We start from the raw sequence: 17,753 nt of genomic DNA, 5'->3' as shown, positions 1-17,753 counted from the left end.
GTGTGTAGCATGAAGGTGTTTCGAAAGCTAGCTTTGTTTCTAAGCCGTGAGAAAAGCAGCCGTGCAGCTCAGGCATCTGATAACGGGAGAGGGGGAGCCTCTCTATAATGTAAACCATATGTGACGCATCCCTTCCATTCCCCCTCAGCACATGTGTAAACAGACTTGCCACACCCAGGCGAACACACTCACGAGTTGTTGGAGTGGAAGTGAGTGCTCGTGCTCCAGTTAACCAATGAGGAGGCCTGTAGAGGTCACAGTAAACAGATGATGTATCTGCTTGTGGGCTTCAGTTACGAGGATTTGGGCCTGTTGTGAAGGATAAGATTGTATATAGGATGTTTTATTAATTGTATTAGATTAATCAAAAAAATTATCTGTGATTAACTGCGATTTATTTGCACTTGTTCCTTCTTAAGACACTTAAGTTTTTTTTTTTTTTTTTATGGTGGATAACGGCAAATTTTCAGCGTTCTGTGTTTAAGTAGCTTCACACTGCACAGATATACGCACTGGAACACAGAATCTGACCCCCAAAATATTTACTTTCTTGCTCCCAAGCCAGACCAAGCTCTGACCAATCAGAGGAGACCATGTGCTTGCGTGGTTTATTGGTGCACATTTTGGTGTGTTTAGATTTATGCCTGTGTGAAATCACAGCAAACAGAGGGAGAAAACGCTCCAAATAATTAAATTAAATTAAATTAAATTCTATTTTATTTTTATAGTGCTTTTTACAACAAAAGTTGTCACAAAGCAGCTTTACAGAAAAAAAAACAGCTCCACGCCTCTTATGAGTGAGCACCACAGAGATTCCAATTATTCAGTATTCAGTACTGTTTAGTACTGTTCACTGAAATTTAGTCACTTGCTGTTGTTTTTTTCTGTATCTCCATGGAAACACGCACCCAAAGTGTGATTTACAGTGCGTGGCAGTGGACAAATAGCTATTTTATTAAATGCGAGGTGACAAAACTCAGAGATGTGTGTCTGGACGGGACTAAAATTACTGGAGGACCATGGAGTTCAGAGAAAAACAGTAGATAATTCAGCCTGTAATTTTCTCAGAGGATGTCTGAGAAAAACAAGCATATGCTTGTTCCGGATGGGAATAAAATCAAAAGGACTCCCTATAAAATAAAAAAATTACCCCAGGACCCCCTGAGAAACTAATCCTGTCCGGATAGGGCTTAAGACATATCCAAGAGCACAATGTTGATTATTTAAATTTGTCGACTACTAATTTCATTGCCAACTAATCGTCTCCAAAAATGCACAAACACAACAGATTACATATTTACTCACTAAATATGAGTACTTTTGACATTTAAACAACATCCAGGCATTTAAATGCATTTTAAATGTTCAGCTGTTTCTAGTGTTTTTAGAGATGGAGGACATGGCAGAAATAATCATTGACTAATCGAAAAGGTAATCATCAGATTAGTCGACTACCAAAATATTCATTCGTTTCAGCCCTACATGGGATGAAAAAGCACTACAGTATTCAATGCAGTGAAGCTGTTTCTAAGTAGTAAATGAGGAGAACGGTTGCTGGTTGGAATAGGACTGGGAGTTCTTGTAATGTGCTCGACATGGTGTCTGTTCATGTATAAAATCCCACCAATCAAGAATAATGTGTTCATAACCAGGAGAGAGGAGCAGCTGTAGATTATAGGGAGTCACACTTTCCTTACATTTCTTAGTTTCTATATGAGTAAGGACTGGGCAGTTCTGTTGACCAATCAAATTTCCTTCTTTTATTTCCATGCCACATCAGTAGGCAGTATGACTCACACTCCTTAAAATATAATTGACTTGCTCTTATAACCTCTGAGCCTCTTCGAAACCAATTCTGCTGATTATTTAACAGATTTATACTCTCTGCTGGTGATTTATCGTTTATTGAAATGTTCTGAAAAATCTGTTCTTTTCCTGCAGGCCGGACTGAACGTTAGAAGATGGTGCCGGGTTTGGATTAACTGCTCTGAGGACTTGAGCTTGTCCTCTGCATGGTGATGGTGGTGGTTATGATGATGATGATGGTGATGACGATGATGATGACTGGAGGAAATCGGCGTGTGCTGTAGCGGCCTGTGCTGTTCTGCTCCCTCCCCCAGCTTGCTTCTGATTCTCCAGTCGATCTCCACCAGCTGAGGGAAGGGCATGAAGAAAGCAGGCCAGTGGTCTAAGGAACAGGTCAGTCTCTGGCTGGCTGAAGAGGGCATGCAGGAGTATGTGGAGCCCCTCCAGCAAGCAGACGGGCAAGCCTTACTGCGCCTCTCTCAGGTAATCGATTTTCAGGTAATCGGGTAGATGGCGCTCTATCCCCACATCACTCCTAGGGTGATGTCCACAGCACAGGGTGTCTGTGAGCTGATGTACCGGAACCGGAAACCCTGTTTAAAAGGAAAATCCCTGTTTGCTGTAACTTTTAGGCTCAGGCTGCTGTTAGATTAAATTCAAGTTTAAGTTTAATACTAAATAAGCATTTTTGGGGTAGCATATGTGTTTTGTGTGAATATTATTTTATTGTTGCGCAGTGACTTAAGAAAATATAAAACTTAAGTTTGTTGGGTGTCTCTTGCATATGAAGTTGCAATTTTCAAAAAATTAATTTGGTAAGATTTAAAGTTCTAAAATCTGCAAATTATAAACAATGCCATTCTTTTCTTTACCTCCAGGCTGACTTCCAGAAGCCTCCTCTATCCCGAATTTCACCAGACAGTGGAAAGCAGCTCCTGGAGAAGATCAAGACACTGAACATCGAGCACCATATAGAAGCACATAAAAACGGTTTTGCCAATGGTCACGTGGTCATATCTCACGAAGGTGATGCTGGTGCCTCTAGCAAGACCAAACGGAACGGTTTGGTCAATGGCTTTCATAAGGAACTGGTGCGCATTCCCATTCCTGAGCCGGCTGGGCCGCAGTTCCCCACAGAATGGGGCAAGACTGGCGTAGCCTTCTTGTATGCAATCTGTTGCTTCGTCTTCACCAGCATCATGATTTCTATAGTCCACGAGCGCGTGCCTCCTAAGGAGGCGACCCCTCCTTTACCCGACAAGTTCTTCGACCTGTTCGATCGAGTGGAGTGGGCTTTCTCCGTATGTGAGATAAACGGGATGATCCTGGTGATCTTGTGGATCATACAGTGGAGTCTCATGAAACACAAGTAAGTGCTCTGGCTGATGGTGCAAGCTTCTGGATTCTAACTCATTCACAGATCTGGCAACAGCAGCTCATCATATATTTTATTAACAGGTCAATTGTTGGTCGGAGGTTCCTGTTCATTGTGGGGACCCTGTACCTGTACCGGTGTATCACCATGTACATCACTACACTGCCTGTTCCAGGGATGCATTTCAAGTGTTCACCCAAGGTAAGAGTTCATGCTTTGGTTCAGACCTGAGTTCAGGAGCATAGGGCTGCATTGGTTATTTGCCAAATTTTTTTTTTCTTTTGTTGTATTGTATTTTATTGTCAGGTAAACATACAAAATGTCTTGTCGTTTGACGTAATATAAAATATTAGCAGAATTTTAAACATGGCTTCTTTACAAGTATAATGTTTTAAAATGGAAAAGACTATAATTAAATAAAAATTTAAGACAATAATTAAGGTTTTGATATTAAAAAGACACTCCTGCAGTATGACTTGAATGGTCAGGGTTTTTTTTTTTTTTTTAAAGGCAGTTTGTTGGTCAAATAAAGGGGTTATTTAATCAAGAAAGAACCAGAAAGTTTCTATGATATTTGGCTATATTTGAATCTTTTATTACTTATTTTAAATTTCATATTTTCTGTCCTGTGGTGTGACTGCTCTACTTTTGAGGAGATATTTTTTTTTAAATGTATATAAAGTAATATAGAGTATTTTCTTTTCTTTACTTAGTTTCTTTACTTAGTTCTGGCCGTAATATAGATTAGAAAATTACTGAAATAGGACTATTTACTGTATACCTGTAACTCTACCTCTTCACAACTTTACAACTGATGCTCTCAAACACATTAAGAGACAAGAAATTCAAGTAATTAACTCTTGATGAGTTCAGCACAGCTGTTAACTGAAAGCCTGAATTCCAGGTGACTCTACCTTATAAAGCTGAAGCTTGTAAAATAAAAAACATATTCATTTTTTTTTACTAAATAGTTTACTAAAGAGTAAATAGTCTGGATTTAAAAAAAAGAAAGAAAGAAAACCCACAGAATTTGAGATGTGTCGATTCATTGGTGTGTATGTATATGTATATATAGTAGGGGTGGACGATATGGCTCTAAAATAATATCATAATATTTCAGGGTATTTTTTGCGATAACGATATACTTGGTTATATAGGAAAACTAAAAGAATTAATTAATTTCAGGAACATAGTATAATAGTATAACAGAATAATCATAATAATGTGGCAAAATAAATAATATAGAATAAAATAATATAATGCAGCAAATAATATTGCAGAATATTTAGTGCATGCATATAAACTGTCACGATATATTGTATACGATATAATATTGCTCACCCCTAATATATAGTCTCAATACCACTGCTCTTTGAAATAGTGTAATTGCCTTATTATGCTATTACATTATGGCTTTAAAATGACAATAATATATTTTATTGCAATAAATTTTGGGACAATATTGAGTTTAAACAAACACGGTTAATGTGACAGGCCTAATTGCAGTTTGCATAAGTAAAGGCTCTGCTAAAAAAAAAAGAGGAAAATGAGTAATAAAGGAAGAACGTGATTATTTGGAGTGTGAGTGTGTTGCCATGGTGCAGTCCCAAGGGGAACTTGACGTCTCTCGCTTGCTCTCTCACTCTCGTTCTCTCTCTCTCTCTCTCTCTCTCTCTCTCTCACACACACTGTGTTGAGTGTGAAACTGAGGGCACACACCCTTTACACAGGGCAGGAAATCCTCCCTGCAGGGAGGGCTGGAAACCATTTATCATGAGCTAGACTGGGCCAGGCGGCCTTTTCACTTGTCAGATCATGCTTTCCTGTTGAGTGCAGCTGAGAGAAACAGAGAGTTAGGAAGTGTGAATGTAAACCATCAAACAAACATGACAACTTGCGTCTTACCACTGATTTACTCTGCGCTTCATTTTTTTTTTCACTACAAGCAATAATATGTGTCTGTTTCTCTGTAAACTTTATTATTATCATCCTCTTTTCACCATGTTCTTCAATACTCAGAACCCCAAAGCATAGATCAGATACAGCAGTGCTGCTGGAGTTCTTGAACACCAAAAGTCCACCAAATAGAAATAATAAAAAGAGCAAGGAAGACCAACACAGAAAAACGAACCATGCAGCAACAGACTCAGAGCCTCTCTCTCTGACTTTACTTTATATACAAGGTGTTTCAGCTGTAGGTAGGAGTGTGTAACAGAGTGGAGGACAGTGAGAGATTAAACACAGTGTTTAAAAACTTCAGCAGCACTGCTGCATTTGATCCACTGTACGAGAACAGCACAGAATGACTCACCACCCAAATAATAATAATAATAATAATAATAATAGCTGCTCCGTTGTGGATTTCTCTCCTGTGGGATTCTGAGCATTGAAAAACAGGGAAACTAACTGAGATATTAAAATAACTGAGATATTAAAATAACTGAGATATTAAAATAACTGAGATATTAAATAAGAATTTTATCAGACATACAGACGTCAATGATCCAGAATGTCATAATACACTTAAAATATCTCCATATATCCAGGATTAAAGTAAAATAAATGATACTGGACAGATATAATCTGTTTCTAGTAGATATATAATGGGAAATAAGAACAGTGTGAATTTTTCTTTTGCTAAAAACAGCAAAAAAGTAGAACCCTGATGTAATAATAAGTGGTGGGTGAAATAGCACGATATTTCAGGGTATAATATCGTTCACAGTATTGAAAAATATTGGCGATGTTATTGCATACGATACGATATGGCACACCCCTACTGCTCACTGTTACTTTTGGGATAAAAAAGCTGTGTCTGATTTCTAAGATTTCTTAACAAAATTTGAAATGGTAGAATGAGCATTTGGTTTTGTAATGATTTACCCTAAACGACCATACAAGGATGGGGTCACTGGCTTTGTGTGACTCAGAAGCAGGAAGGCCAGAATGTGCTTCCTCCCATAGCAATGGCTACAATGTGAGATGTTCTGATAAGTGGGTGACTTGAAAAGGCCAAATCCAAAAAGTTAAATAACCATCTCAATCCTGTAGTTCAGTGACGTTTGAACTGTAGGGTGCACTCCCAATACTTAATTTTTTTAAATCTAATATTTTGTATTTTTTTTTTTCACAATCCAAATCAGTAATTGTGCTTGATTTTACTTTCTGAATGATAAATAGTCAAAGTACAAAGTAGTGTCACATTTATAAATTTAGAGACACACAAAGATAGAGAGCCAACAGTCTATGTGGGTGTGGTGTTGAGGAAGTTACATGTGTTCAGATAAATTACTGGCATGTTGCTATCTTGGCAATGGAAAACTGGTGCGCCACTGATTGGGGAAAAAAAAAACAGACAGACATCAACAGTCTGGTCATGCAGCAGTGCGCAAACCCCAATTTTACATTCAACAATAAACTACATACAAAATTAAATAACACTGCTGTTCTCGTAAATAAGCTTCCTCTGCTGAGAAGGGTTGGACATGTCCAGGTAGCTGCATTGTTTAAATAGCAATACGCCAAAGTCAGAGCACAACTGGCTCTTAAAGGGAATGACAAGTGAAACAATGACTGGTTTATTTCATGTTTTGTTTTATTTCATGAACACAAAAGAGTGCAGGGTTAGCTTAATAACCCTCTCGCCACAGTTTGTCCTGAACATGGTGACTGCGTAATAGGGGTGGGCGATATGGCCCTAAAGTAATATCACAATCATTCACGGTATTTTCACGATAACGATACTCTTGGTGATGATATTACAAAACACTCAATAAAATAAATATTTCAAGAACTCCCTACTGCAACAAAATGAGAATTTAATTTTACTATTGCATACGATATAATATGACACATCCCTACTGAGACATAAAAAAATTCAAGAATTTTATCAGATAACAAAAAAGTCTTTTGTAACAAAGTCAATGATCCAGAATGTCATGATACTAAAAATGCGCTCTATATATCTCCATATATCCAGGATTAAATTAAAGCGTTGTACATGTCCAGGTAGCTGCATTGTTAAAATAGCAATACGCCAAAGTCAGTGCACGACTGGCTCTTAAAGGGAATGATAAGTAAAACAATGACTGGTTTATTTCATGTTAAGTCCAAAATACCCCCATGATTAATTAAGAGAATTGATGCATATGCCTTTTGGGTGTTTCGAGCCAAACACAGAGTACTTTTCCCATCATTATGATAGCAAAGACACACTGATACTCCCTAAGTCAAGCTGTATGGTGCATGGCTCGTATATAGATCACTTAAATGGGGCCCAGAGAGTTTTTAAGTTTTAAAAGAGTAAGAGAGAGAAGGGAAAAACATGCTGTACAAATGGGAAGACTGATATTTTTATACATAATCTGCAGTAGTTTGCATATTGGCACACCATATTTTCAACTAAGGAGGAACTTAGGAGGAACCAATTTGCATACTCCTGCTGTGGTTTGTGATTTGGGCACATGGCTAACGTATGCACTCTCGTATCTGTACTGTATTGCAGCTGTATGGTGACTGGGAGTCGCAGATGCGGCGGGGGATGAAGATGCTTGCTGGCGGGGGCTTGACCATCACCGGCTCCCACAACCTGTGTGGAGACTACCTGTACAGCGGCCACACGGTCATGCTGACACTCACCTATCTCTTCATGAAAGAATGTAAACAAGCGTTACTCACCTCTGCACTAATTTCACATGGTCAGAAGCTCTATTTGGACAACAGAGCCACCTTGTGGTGCTTTTTAGGCATTAGCTGCTGAAATTTAAATTAAAATTTTGTGTTTGTTTGGGAGGCACCCTAAAAGTTATTTTTAGTTAACTTTAATTTAGAGAATCAAATAATATTATAATAAATAATATTTTCTGTAGTAGTTCATTAGATATTAAGGGAGCATGTATATATATTTTTTTCTATTTAAGTCAGTATATTCTTATTTGAGCTGTACTGTACATCATAGAAATCTGTGTGGGTTGTGGCCTCTGAATCTGCTCACCACCGCTCCCCCAGTTCCATTTCCACACCCTGGGTTGTCAGATATAGAACATGATAGCACACAAACAGAACGCTGCAGCCGTGGAAAAAAGCGAGCTGGCTAATTTTCTGCTAAACAGATAATCAATGAGCTTTAGTAAAGTTTGCTAACCGTAGCTGGGTAGTTTACCACCACCACTAGCATAGTAGAGGCAGACATTTCTTGGACATTAAAATGTCTATATACAGTTCTTTAAAAAAAAAAAAAATAGGAGACCACTTAATGATGATGATTATATTCCAGAGGTTTTCAATTTGGTAAAATCAAAGAAACTCAAAAAGGAAGATGGATGATCACAATTCATCAAACCAAGCTGAACTGTTTGAATTTTTGCAGCATAAAGTATCCAAAATAAGTGTGTAAGACTGGTGGAGGAGAACATGATGCCAAGATGCATGATTAAAAACTGTGATTAAAAACCAGGGTTATTCCACCAAATATTGATTTCTGAACTTTTAAAACTTTATGAATATGAACTTGTTTTCTTTGCATTATTTGAGGTCTGAAAGCTCTGCATCTGTTTTGTTATTTCAGCCAGTTCTCATTTTCTGCAAATAAATGCTTTAAATGACAATATTTTTATTTGGAATTTGGGAAAAGTAAGACTGTTCACTGTTCAAGAGCTTGCATCTTGGAAAAAAGAATTTCTTTTTTTTTTTGCTTTTTCATTATCAGATCAGCTTATTTATTTATTTATTTGGTATTATTTTGCCTTTCGTTTGAGTTAATTCTGTTTATTAATCCATTTGTTTATTTGATATTTATTCATTTAAAGTTGAGTTACACCTCAGTACACTCTTGTTAATTTAAGAAAGGTAAAGGTGTTGAATTTTGCTTTGCTTCACAGACTCTCCTCGGCGGTTCTGGTGTTACCATTGGGGCTGCGGGCTGCTGTGCGCTGTTGGGATCTTCTGCATCCTTCTGGCTCATGACCACTACACTATAGATGTAGTTATAGCTTACTTCATCACTACACGCCTCTTCTGGTGGTACCACACCATGGCCAACCAGCCAGTAAGTCCTAAATCTTCCTAAAAATGGTTCACAATTACACAGGCTTGTTGGTGACTGTTTGGTTTTCTTTGGGCTGTATGATTTACGTACCTGGGCATCTTAATAAATTAGAATATCATTGAAAAGTTATTTTATTTTAGTAGTTTAGTTGAAAATGTGAAACTCATATATTATATAGATGTATTAAAACACAGATTGATCTATTTTAGGCGTTTATTTCTTTTATTGTTGTTGATTATGGCGCACAGCCAATGAAAACCCCAAAATCAGTATCTCAGAAAATTAGAGTATTAGACCAATTTATACTTTTGGCAGTGTGGGCAGTGTGCCAAGTCCTGCTGGAAAATGAAATCCACACCTCTATAAAAGTTGTCAGTAGCAGAGGGAAGCATGAAGTGCTGTAAGGTTTTCCAGGAAAACAAAACTGCACTGACTTTAGACTTGATAATAAAACACAGTGGATCAACACCAGCAGATGACATGTCTCTCCACACCATCACTGATTGGTGAAACTTCACACTTCACACTTCAGACCTCGAGCAGTTTGGACTGTGTGTCTCTCCACTCTTCCTCCAGACTCTGGTTCCTTTTTTTTCTCAAATGAAATGCAAAATTAACTGATGATCATTGGTTTGGGGAGCCATGTCATCTGCTGGTGTTACAAAGTATAGTATAGAACACATTCACACTGGCTGGATGTTATTTTCAGGAGACTCTAGGATACTTATGATTTTTTTTCCTGAAATAAGTGTTTGTCTAAGAAAAAAAAAAGTTTTGTAATTTAAGTCTGTACTTACTATAAAATACAACTTTTTAGTTTTAATGGAGTAGAGTACAGAGTACAGTATCTCCCTGCACTTATTCACGTATGTCCTCAGCAGCTCTCTGCAGTAATTTAACTTCAACCACAGTTAATACAGAACTCAGAACTACAGAACTTTAAACTGTACAGAACTAATACAGATCAGCTGTAGAGTTTTGTGGAGTTAAATTACACTGTATGCACATCTTTCTCTTCTGCTCTCTTACGTGCTGCAAGTCCCATTCACACTGAAACCTCATTGGCCAAGTAAGCATAAGGGGAGGCCTATCAGAATGGGCCAGGATTTCTCTCTTTCTTTCTCTCTCTCTCTCTCTCTGTTTGTCTTCCTCTCTCGCCCTTTTTTTTTAATTACATATGCATGAAATTTCCCATCGACAATGTTTCATATTTTTCATAGCATTAGTCAAGTGATTGCTTTTGGAAAAGCATCTTGAACCATATATTAATAGCTGTCTGTTTCTTCTTTGTACAGGATCTAAAGAGGCCGTCTCGGACCAACTTCATCTCTCGCGTGTGGTGGTACAGGTTTTTCCAGTACTTGGAGCAGAACGTGAAAGACGTGGTACCGCGGAGCTACCAGATGCCCATCTCATGGCGATCGCTGCAGTCGGGCCACGTGAAGTACAGCAGGATTGACTCTGATTAAACTGCAGTATCCAACCGAGGAGGGGGGAATCAAAACACTTGCCTTAATAAGTGCCAGGACTCGATCACATGAGGATGGTGATGATGATGATGATGATGATGACCTAACAATCTCCTATTGTACAAGCCAATCCCTTTAGTACTGAGCTACAAGGCACTGTGACTGTCAAAAACTCCTCCAAAGCACTTCATTCCTCACACACTGCCCACGTTCCATCTGCGTTTCACACCCATTGTGCTACCGGAGGTCAGTTAGAGTGTAGACGTAGACAGGCTTATGACTTTTTTATAGCAGCTGCAGCAGCACATGTTAGCATTAGCATTAGCATAAATGTTTCTGTGTGTGATCTGACATGACTGAGCCTAATTTAATTATTATTTAAAAAAATAAAAAAATAAATCTGACTGACATACCTGCACTCTAACCCCTCCCACAAGGCAGTAAACAATGTCGTCCTCGTTTCAGATGATCTGAGATTTGAGATTATCTGATGAGCTCAAATGCAAAGTACAAGTACAAATGTCCCTTTAACTGCCATCTCGTAGACTCCGCCCCCAACAAAAAGACCTCTAGTGGAAGGTAGAAGCATATTCGAAGAGAATTGATATTTTGTAGCGATTCGCTCAAACATTTACAACTTCACAAAAAAAAAATAAAACAAGTTTATACGGAAAATTAAAGTATTTTTCACACAAATTGTACATTTTTAAAAAGTATATATATATATATATATATATATATATATATATATGTAATATATATGTATAAATATATGTGTACATATATATATAGAGTAAAAGCAGACAAGTTCCTCAGTGCCTTTTCTTGACTGTACACTAATCTTGTGGTTTATGGATATACGGTTATGTATATGTTTTTGTTGTCCTTCTGTTTTTTTTTTTTTTTTTTTTTTTGTAATAGAAAAAAAGAACAAACTTGCTGACTTGCCGTCTTTCAGGATCATCCCATTGACTTCTGTTTTAAGTCTATTGACGATTCAAGAGGAAATGTCAATTTGTGTCAATTGTTCTGCCTGTAGAAGTGAACCATATGCTATTAATGCTACCTACAAGTTGATTCTAAATACTTTGAATATACTGAAGTATTCACTGAAAGCGAGGCAGTGTATGTCATATCTGTTCTCAAAATATTTGGCACTATATACTTACTTAGTATTGGATTATTTCAGAAGACTTTCAGAAAGTTATGATGTTTGGCAGTAGTTTTCTCTAATGAAAGTTATTTGCAAGATATTTGTTTCCTGCAAAAAAAATGTATGAAGAGAAAATTAAACTAGTAAATAACTATTGCTGGTAGAATTGATTTATAAATATGATTAATTCGTAATTAACCTGCTCATATTATATTTTACACAGTGATCTTAGAATATTTCATGTTGTAGTCCTGAATATGTTTCTCTGTATTCTTTACATATTTTATTATCCTCCTTTTACCCTGTTCTTTCATACTCAGAACTCTAGATGAGAGACCACCACAGATCATGTGGCTATTATTATTATTATTATTATTATTATTATTATTTGGGTGGTGGGTAATTTATTCTCAGCACTGCAGTGATTAGCACTGGTCAGCATGGTGGTGCATGAGGTGTTAGTGTGTGTTGTGCTGCAGTGCTGCTGTAGTTTTTAAACAAACCAGCTGGACTAGTACTCAGAGTAGTCCACCAACCAGCAGTATCCAGACACTAGGGTACTGTGGGCAGCATCCTGATGAATAAACAACCACTGAATACTAGATCATTACCAACACAAACTGTGCAGCAACAGATTCAGAGCTTCTGTTGCCCCACGTTTGTCTTTTATGGGTGTGTTTGAGGCTATTTAAGGCTGTTTGCGTTGTTTTGCGAGTGGGCGTGAATCAGCATAGCCGGTTAGCATGCTAGCAAGCAACTTATGAGCCGTCCACTATTTTTTTGTTGTTGTTTTTCAATTTGTATCCCATTTTACACAGCCAATTTCCTACTCAACCCACTCAACCCACTTATTAGGACTAGTGATGCCCCACATGCCTCTTCCGATCATTCAGCTCTGCCATCACCTGCCAGCGCTCAGAGCAAAATTGGCCTTGCTTCCTCCGGGTGGGTAGATGGCGCTCCCTCCCCACCTCACTGGAGGGTGATGTCTGCAGCACAGGGCGTCTGTGAGCTGATGTACCGGAGCCGAGACACTGTGCTTTCCTCCGAGCGCGCTGTGATGCTGCTCGTCAATGCTGCATCAGCAGCAGCTCGAAAAGAGGCGGCGTCTGACCTCACATGTGTCGGAGGAGGCATGTGCTAGTCTTCACCCTCCTGGTGTGTTGGGGCATTGCTAGTGATGGGTGGAGTCCTAGTGAGTGGGTTAGGTAATTGGCTGAGCAAAATTGGGAAGAAACATTTTTGAAATAAAATGAAAGAAAAACAGTGCTTATTAGTCTCTCTGTCATGTTCGGAATTAATAGTTCACAGAGCAGAAACTATGGACAGACCCTTGTTTGTGATTGGTCTGAAGCATTTGTTTTACTGACTGTGTCATTCATTTGCAAAAAGTTTGCAAATCTATTTGTTGCTCTGTCACCGTGTTCCGGCTACAGATCGCACCCTCCTATAGGAAATGAGTGGTTGCCTGCCAGTGTAAATGCAGGTTTAGAGTGGATCAGACACGGCAGTGCTGCTGGAGTTTTTAAACACCTCACAACAGGACTCATTTTGCACATAGTTGCATTCAAAATTGTTAAGCACAAGCTGTTGTTAAGCATAATTTTGTTGTTCAAAATTGTTAAGCATAAGCATTGACAGCAAAATCCAATTTATCTTGTACTTTAGTACTGGCTTGCATTTTTTTTTCTAGTCTACTGTCTTGCCTTTATGTCTTTGTCCTCTATTGTCTTTCCCTGAACACTGAGTGTTTTATTTAACCACCACAGTAACTGCAGGACTGTGGACGTTTTGGACGTTGGCATTTGTGCATGAACTCTTGCATTAGTGTGCGTGCACTCTGTCAGTGTCTCACTGCACTGCAGTGCTAGGTAGGAGTGTGTAATAGAGTTGGGGCCAGTGACAAAATCGGTGTTTAAAAACTCCAGCAGCACTGCTGCATCTAATCCACTCCTGAACATTTAAAGAACAGGGTGAAAGGAGTATAACAATAAATTATGCAGAGAAACAGAAACAGGACTACAGTCTGTCGTTATTACAGAACTACAGATCAGTGCCCCTGTATGATCAGTGTGTAGACATTGTGTAGAAACAGGGATGTTGTGATTAATATTCTGATATGACTATACTGTACATTTACTTTAGTTACTACTGCTTGTAATTGTTTTCCCCTTCACTTTTCTTATAAACAAAAAAAATTACACTCATATCTCAAGTTGGTAACACTTTACAATAAGGGTCACAAATAACTGTACTTAGGACGGTAATAAACACTGTTAAATGGCTAAGTAATATCTCCACTAATTATTAATTAATACTAGCTAAGACATTATTATTATTATTAAGCATTACTACATTTTAATGCTTAAGAAATTTTGTAAATAATAATGAATAAATTAATTAAGACATTAGTTAAATCATTTTTGTCAATTAATAATTAGTTAAAGTAAGTAATGTTAATTAATGTACCCTTATTGTAACATATTAACCTTAAGTTCAATGGGAACATCAATGATTGTTACATTGTTATTGTTCTTGCTTTGATTCTTGCCAGCAGTAGTTATTTACTAGTTCCCTTTTTCTGAGCATATTAATTCTTAAGCTGTAAAAGGAAGTATTATTGAAGCGGTGATGACCACAAAGCTAACTCCAATATCTGTAAAATTCTTTTTTTTTTGTTTTGTGTTGAGTTATTTATTGCTGTGTTTCTGTAAGTGTTCCACTCAGTGGATTTTCACAGCTCTTCATGTTCTGTTCTGTTCTGTAATGTTCTTTTGTTATTATTGTCAAAGCCAAAAGGCCTGTGTGTGGTCTCTGCCTTAACTCCAGACTGTTGGGCAGGAGAGTGGATTGGTCTCGTCTGTAGAGGTTTTGTTCTGCCGTGTTGTTCTGTTTGCTTAACCAGCAGGTTAGAACTCTCTCCACAAGCCAATAACTATAAGCTGTTTTTGTAAAATGTCAAATGAAAAAGGCTGCTAACACTTTTTGGCAAATAAATGACAACATTTGAAGTGTCTCTTTTTTTTGTGTGGCCTGATTCATTTTGTAGGCCGTGTCTCACCTTAGGGTCTGGACCAGATTTTACACCAGGGTTAGGGGGGGGACACATTTGCTAAAATGAATTAAAGCCCACCCTATAGTGACTCACAATAACATTTGGGAACTTGTGGAATTACATTTAAAAATATATATATATATATAAATCCAACTAAAGGTCACTTTACAACCTTTACAACACGTTACTACACATTAAATTTACTGTTGTTTGAAAAAAAAAATATGCATGCAATGCCTGAATTATGTAAACATATGACACAAACTGATCAGTTATCACCTAATATTTAAAATAATATACCTACAGATGTTATTATTATTATTATTATTAATATTATTATGATGATGTATTGGCATGTCAATTATGTTGTACATTTACATTTTCTCCACTCTTAAAAAAAAAAAAAAAAACGTCAGTAGCATTGGGTCCTGTGTTTTCAATTTTGTCTACTGAAAGCACTTCTTATGATGGTGTTCTTCTATTAAAAAGAATGCAACTTTATGTTTCATAGAGATTTTTAGCAGCAGTTAATAAAAACATTAGATAACCCAAACCCTCCCAGTCTGTTAGCAAAACAAGATATTATCCCAAACTCATTTTTATTACAGTATATTGTTTTTGTTGTGATTCATTGCTCTCAACACTGACCTCGTGTGTAAAGCAAGTGTTATGCCTAAATCTGCGCCCCCACCAGGAAAAGCACCCTCTCGGCAGTGTGCACCCACGCCTTCTTGATAAAAAAGCGGAGATAATTGCTTTAGCTAACTTTAAATGGAAACGTGCTCCCGAGAGGAAGTGCTTTTTAATGCAGTGGGTGCTGATTTCAGTGTGTATTCCAAAAAAAAAAAATAAATAAATAAAAATAACAATGAAAAGTTGAAAAGTCAGATGCATATATTTTCATATTTTAAAAAATCTGAATTATACTTTTTTCATTAAAAAATGTGCAAACATTTTCATATTTAAAAAATCAGATCTATACATTTTCAACAACAACAAAAAAAAAATCAGAGCCATACATTTTCATATTTTAAAAATTCTAATTTAATCTAATTTTGGTATTAAAAAATCAGATTGATACATTTTCATAAAAGAAAAAATCAGTCTTTCATAATAAAGAATATCAGATTCATACATTTTTCATATCTATAAAAAAATGCAAACATTTTAGATACATTAATTTAAATCTTCACCTTCGGCCTAAATTAGTCTTCCTGAGTTTTTAATCAAATAAATTGTAATGTATGGATCTGAATGTTTTTAATCTGAAAATTATTTTTTTTATGTATTTTTACCAGTTTAAAACACAAAAAACATTGTTAAAATTCTAATTTATGAATATTTAAATATTTCAAGCTTACAAAATGCAGATGTCAGCTTTTAAACTCTATATATTTATAGGACAGGCAAAACTAAGAGGGAAAATATGTTATTAGTGATGGATGCATTTATGGATTTGCTGTATACATGCTGTAGACATTATCTCAATAGTTATGCAACTCTCTTATCTTAGAAAAGGTATGAAAAGGTATAGCGGTCTGTGTTCAGAACTAATCACTGCTTGTAAAACACTGAATGATCAGGCAATCTTTGTCCTTGGGTCGTATAAGTCTTCTGTTCAGCTGAGTCCACATGCTTATTTATTCCTGGACTGGTGAGATTGATTCTACCACAGAGCCTGGCCACTAAAAGTAAGTAGACTATTTAAAAATGGGGTTGTCTTAAGGTGTTGTTTAGTGGAGGTAATGGGTCTATAGGTACGGACAAGACTTAGAATATAGTGCTGCATATACAATTAATCTAATGTTTTTATATATTTTAAATGGATCATATCACTAGCTCGATTTTAGTTCAGGATTGCAGTACACTTATACCAATCCTAAAAGTAGAAATGGAAAAGCAAATCAAATCAATGAGACACATATTAGGCTTATGCCATTTATTTATTGATAATAATGATCTAGTATTACATACAGCTCTGGATAAAATAAGAGACCACTTTAAAATGATCAGTTTCTTTGATTTTACCAAATTGAAAACCTCTGGAATATAATCAAGAGGAAGATGGATGATCACAAGCCATCAAACCAAACTTAACTGCTTGATTTTTTACACCAGGAGTAAAGCAGCATAAAGTTATCCAAAAGCAGTGGGTAAGACTGGTGGAGGTGGAGATGCATGAAGTTATTGCACCAAATATAGATTTTTAAAACTCTTAAAACTTTATGAATATGTTAACTTGTTTTCTTTGCATTACAGCTCTGCATATTTGTTTGTTATTTTAGCCATTTCTCATTTTCTGCAAATAAATGCTCTAAATGACAATATTTTTATTTGGAATTTGGGAGATATATTGTCTGTAGTTTATAGAATAAAACAACAATGTTCATTTTACTCAAACAAATACCTATAAATAGCAAAATCAGACAAACTGATACAGATACTGAAGTGATGTTTTCCAGAGCTGTATATGTGAGAGGCAAAAGTACGTGAACATTTTATTATTGCAAGTGTTCTTTCTAAATCAATAGGACAATAAACAGGTATGAGTTATTTAAAGAACATTGGTCTATTTGTCTATAAGTCTGCTTTTTACAATACATGTTTGTGGAAGTGTATCATGGCATTGAAAAAGGAGATTCCTTAGGAGCTCAGAAAAAAGGTGTTGATTTGCATCAGACTGGAAAAGGTTACAAAACTCTATCTCTATCTCTAAATCTCTAAAGATTTGGACTTCACAAATCCACACTCAGAATGTATCAGATTACAGTGTACAAATAGAGAAAATTCAAGACCATTGCTACTCTCCACAGGAGTGGTCGACCAACAAAGATCACATCAAAAGTGAG

General features: G+C 36.7%; 1 protein-coding gene across 3 annotated transcripts in view; it reads left to right on the top strand.

Annotated features, from left to right (window-relative positions):
* sgms1b (sphingomyelin synthase 1b) overlaps nucleotides 1-14,865 on the top strand; it is a 36,971-nt gene extending 22,106 nt beyond the window's left edge. For all 3 annotated transcript variants that reach the window (XM_022669351.2, XM_049464861.1, XM_049464862.1), the window contains 6 exons: nucleotides 1,942-2,289; nucleotides 2,685-3,175; nucleotides 3,265-3,382; nucleotides 7,686-7,839; nucleotides 9,061-9,227; nucleotides 10,523-14,865. In XM_022669351.2, coding sequence (XP_022525072.1) covers nucleotides 2,167-2,289; nucleotides 2,685-3,175; nucleotides 3,265-3,382; nucleotides 7,686-7,839; nucleotides 9,061-9,227; nucleotides 10,523-10,696 — 1,227 coding nt within the window. In that variant the 5' untranslated portion in view covers nucleotides 1,942-2,166 and the 3' untranslated portion in view covers nucleotides 10,697-14,865. The remainder of the gene's footprint in view (nucleotides 1-1,941; nucleotides 2,290-2,684; nucleotides 3,176-3,264; nucleotides 3,383-7,685; nucleotides 7,840-9,060; nucleotides 9,228-10,522) is intronic.
* The last annotated feature ends 2,888 nt before the right edge of the window (nucleotides 14,866-17,753 follow it).

This window comes from Astyanax mexicanus, chromosome 15 (assembly GCF_023375975.1).
Source record: "Astyanax mexicanus isolate ESR-SI-001 chromosome 15, AstMex3_surface, whole genome shotgun sequence".
NCBI classification, from domain to species: domain Eukaryota; kingdom Metazoa; phylum Chordata; class Actinopteri; order Characiformes; family Acestrorhamphidae; genus Astyanax; species Astyanax mexicanus.
Note: the sequence above shows the minus strand (reverse complement) of the source record. Positions and strands in the feature narration are given on the sequence as shown.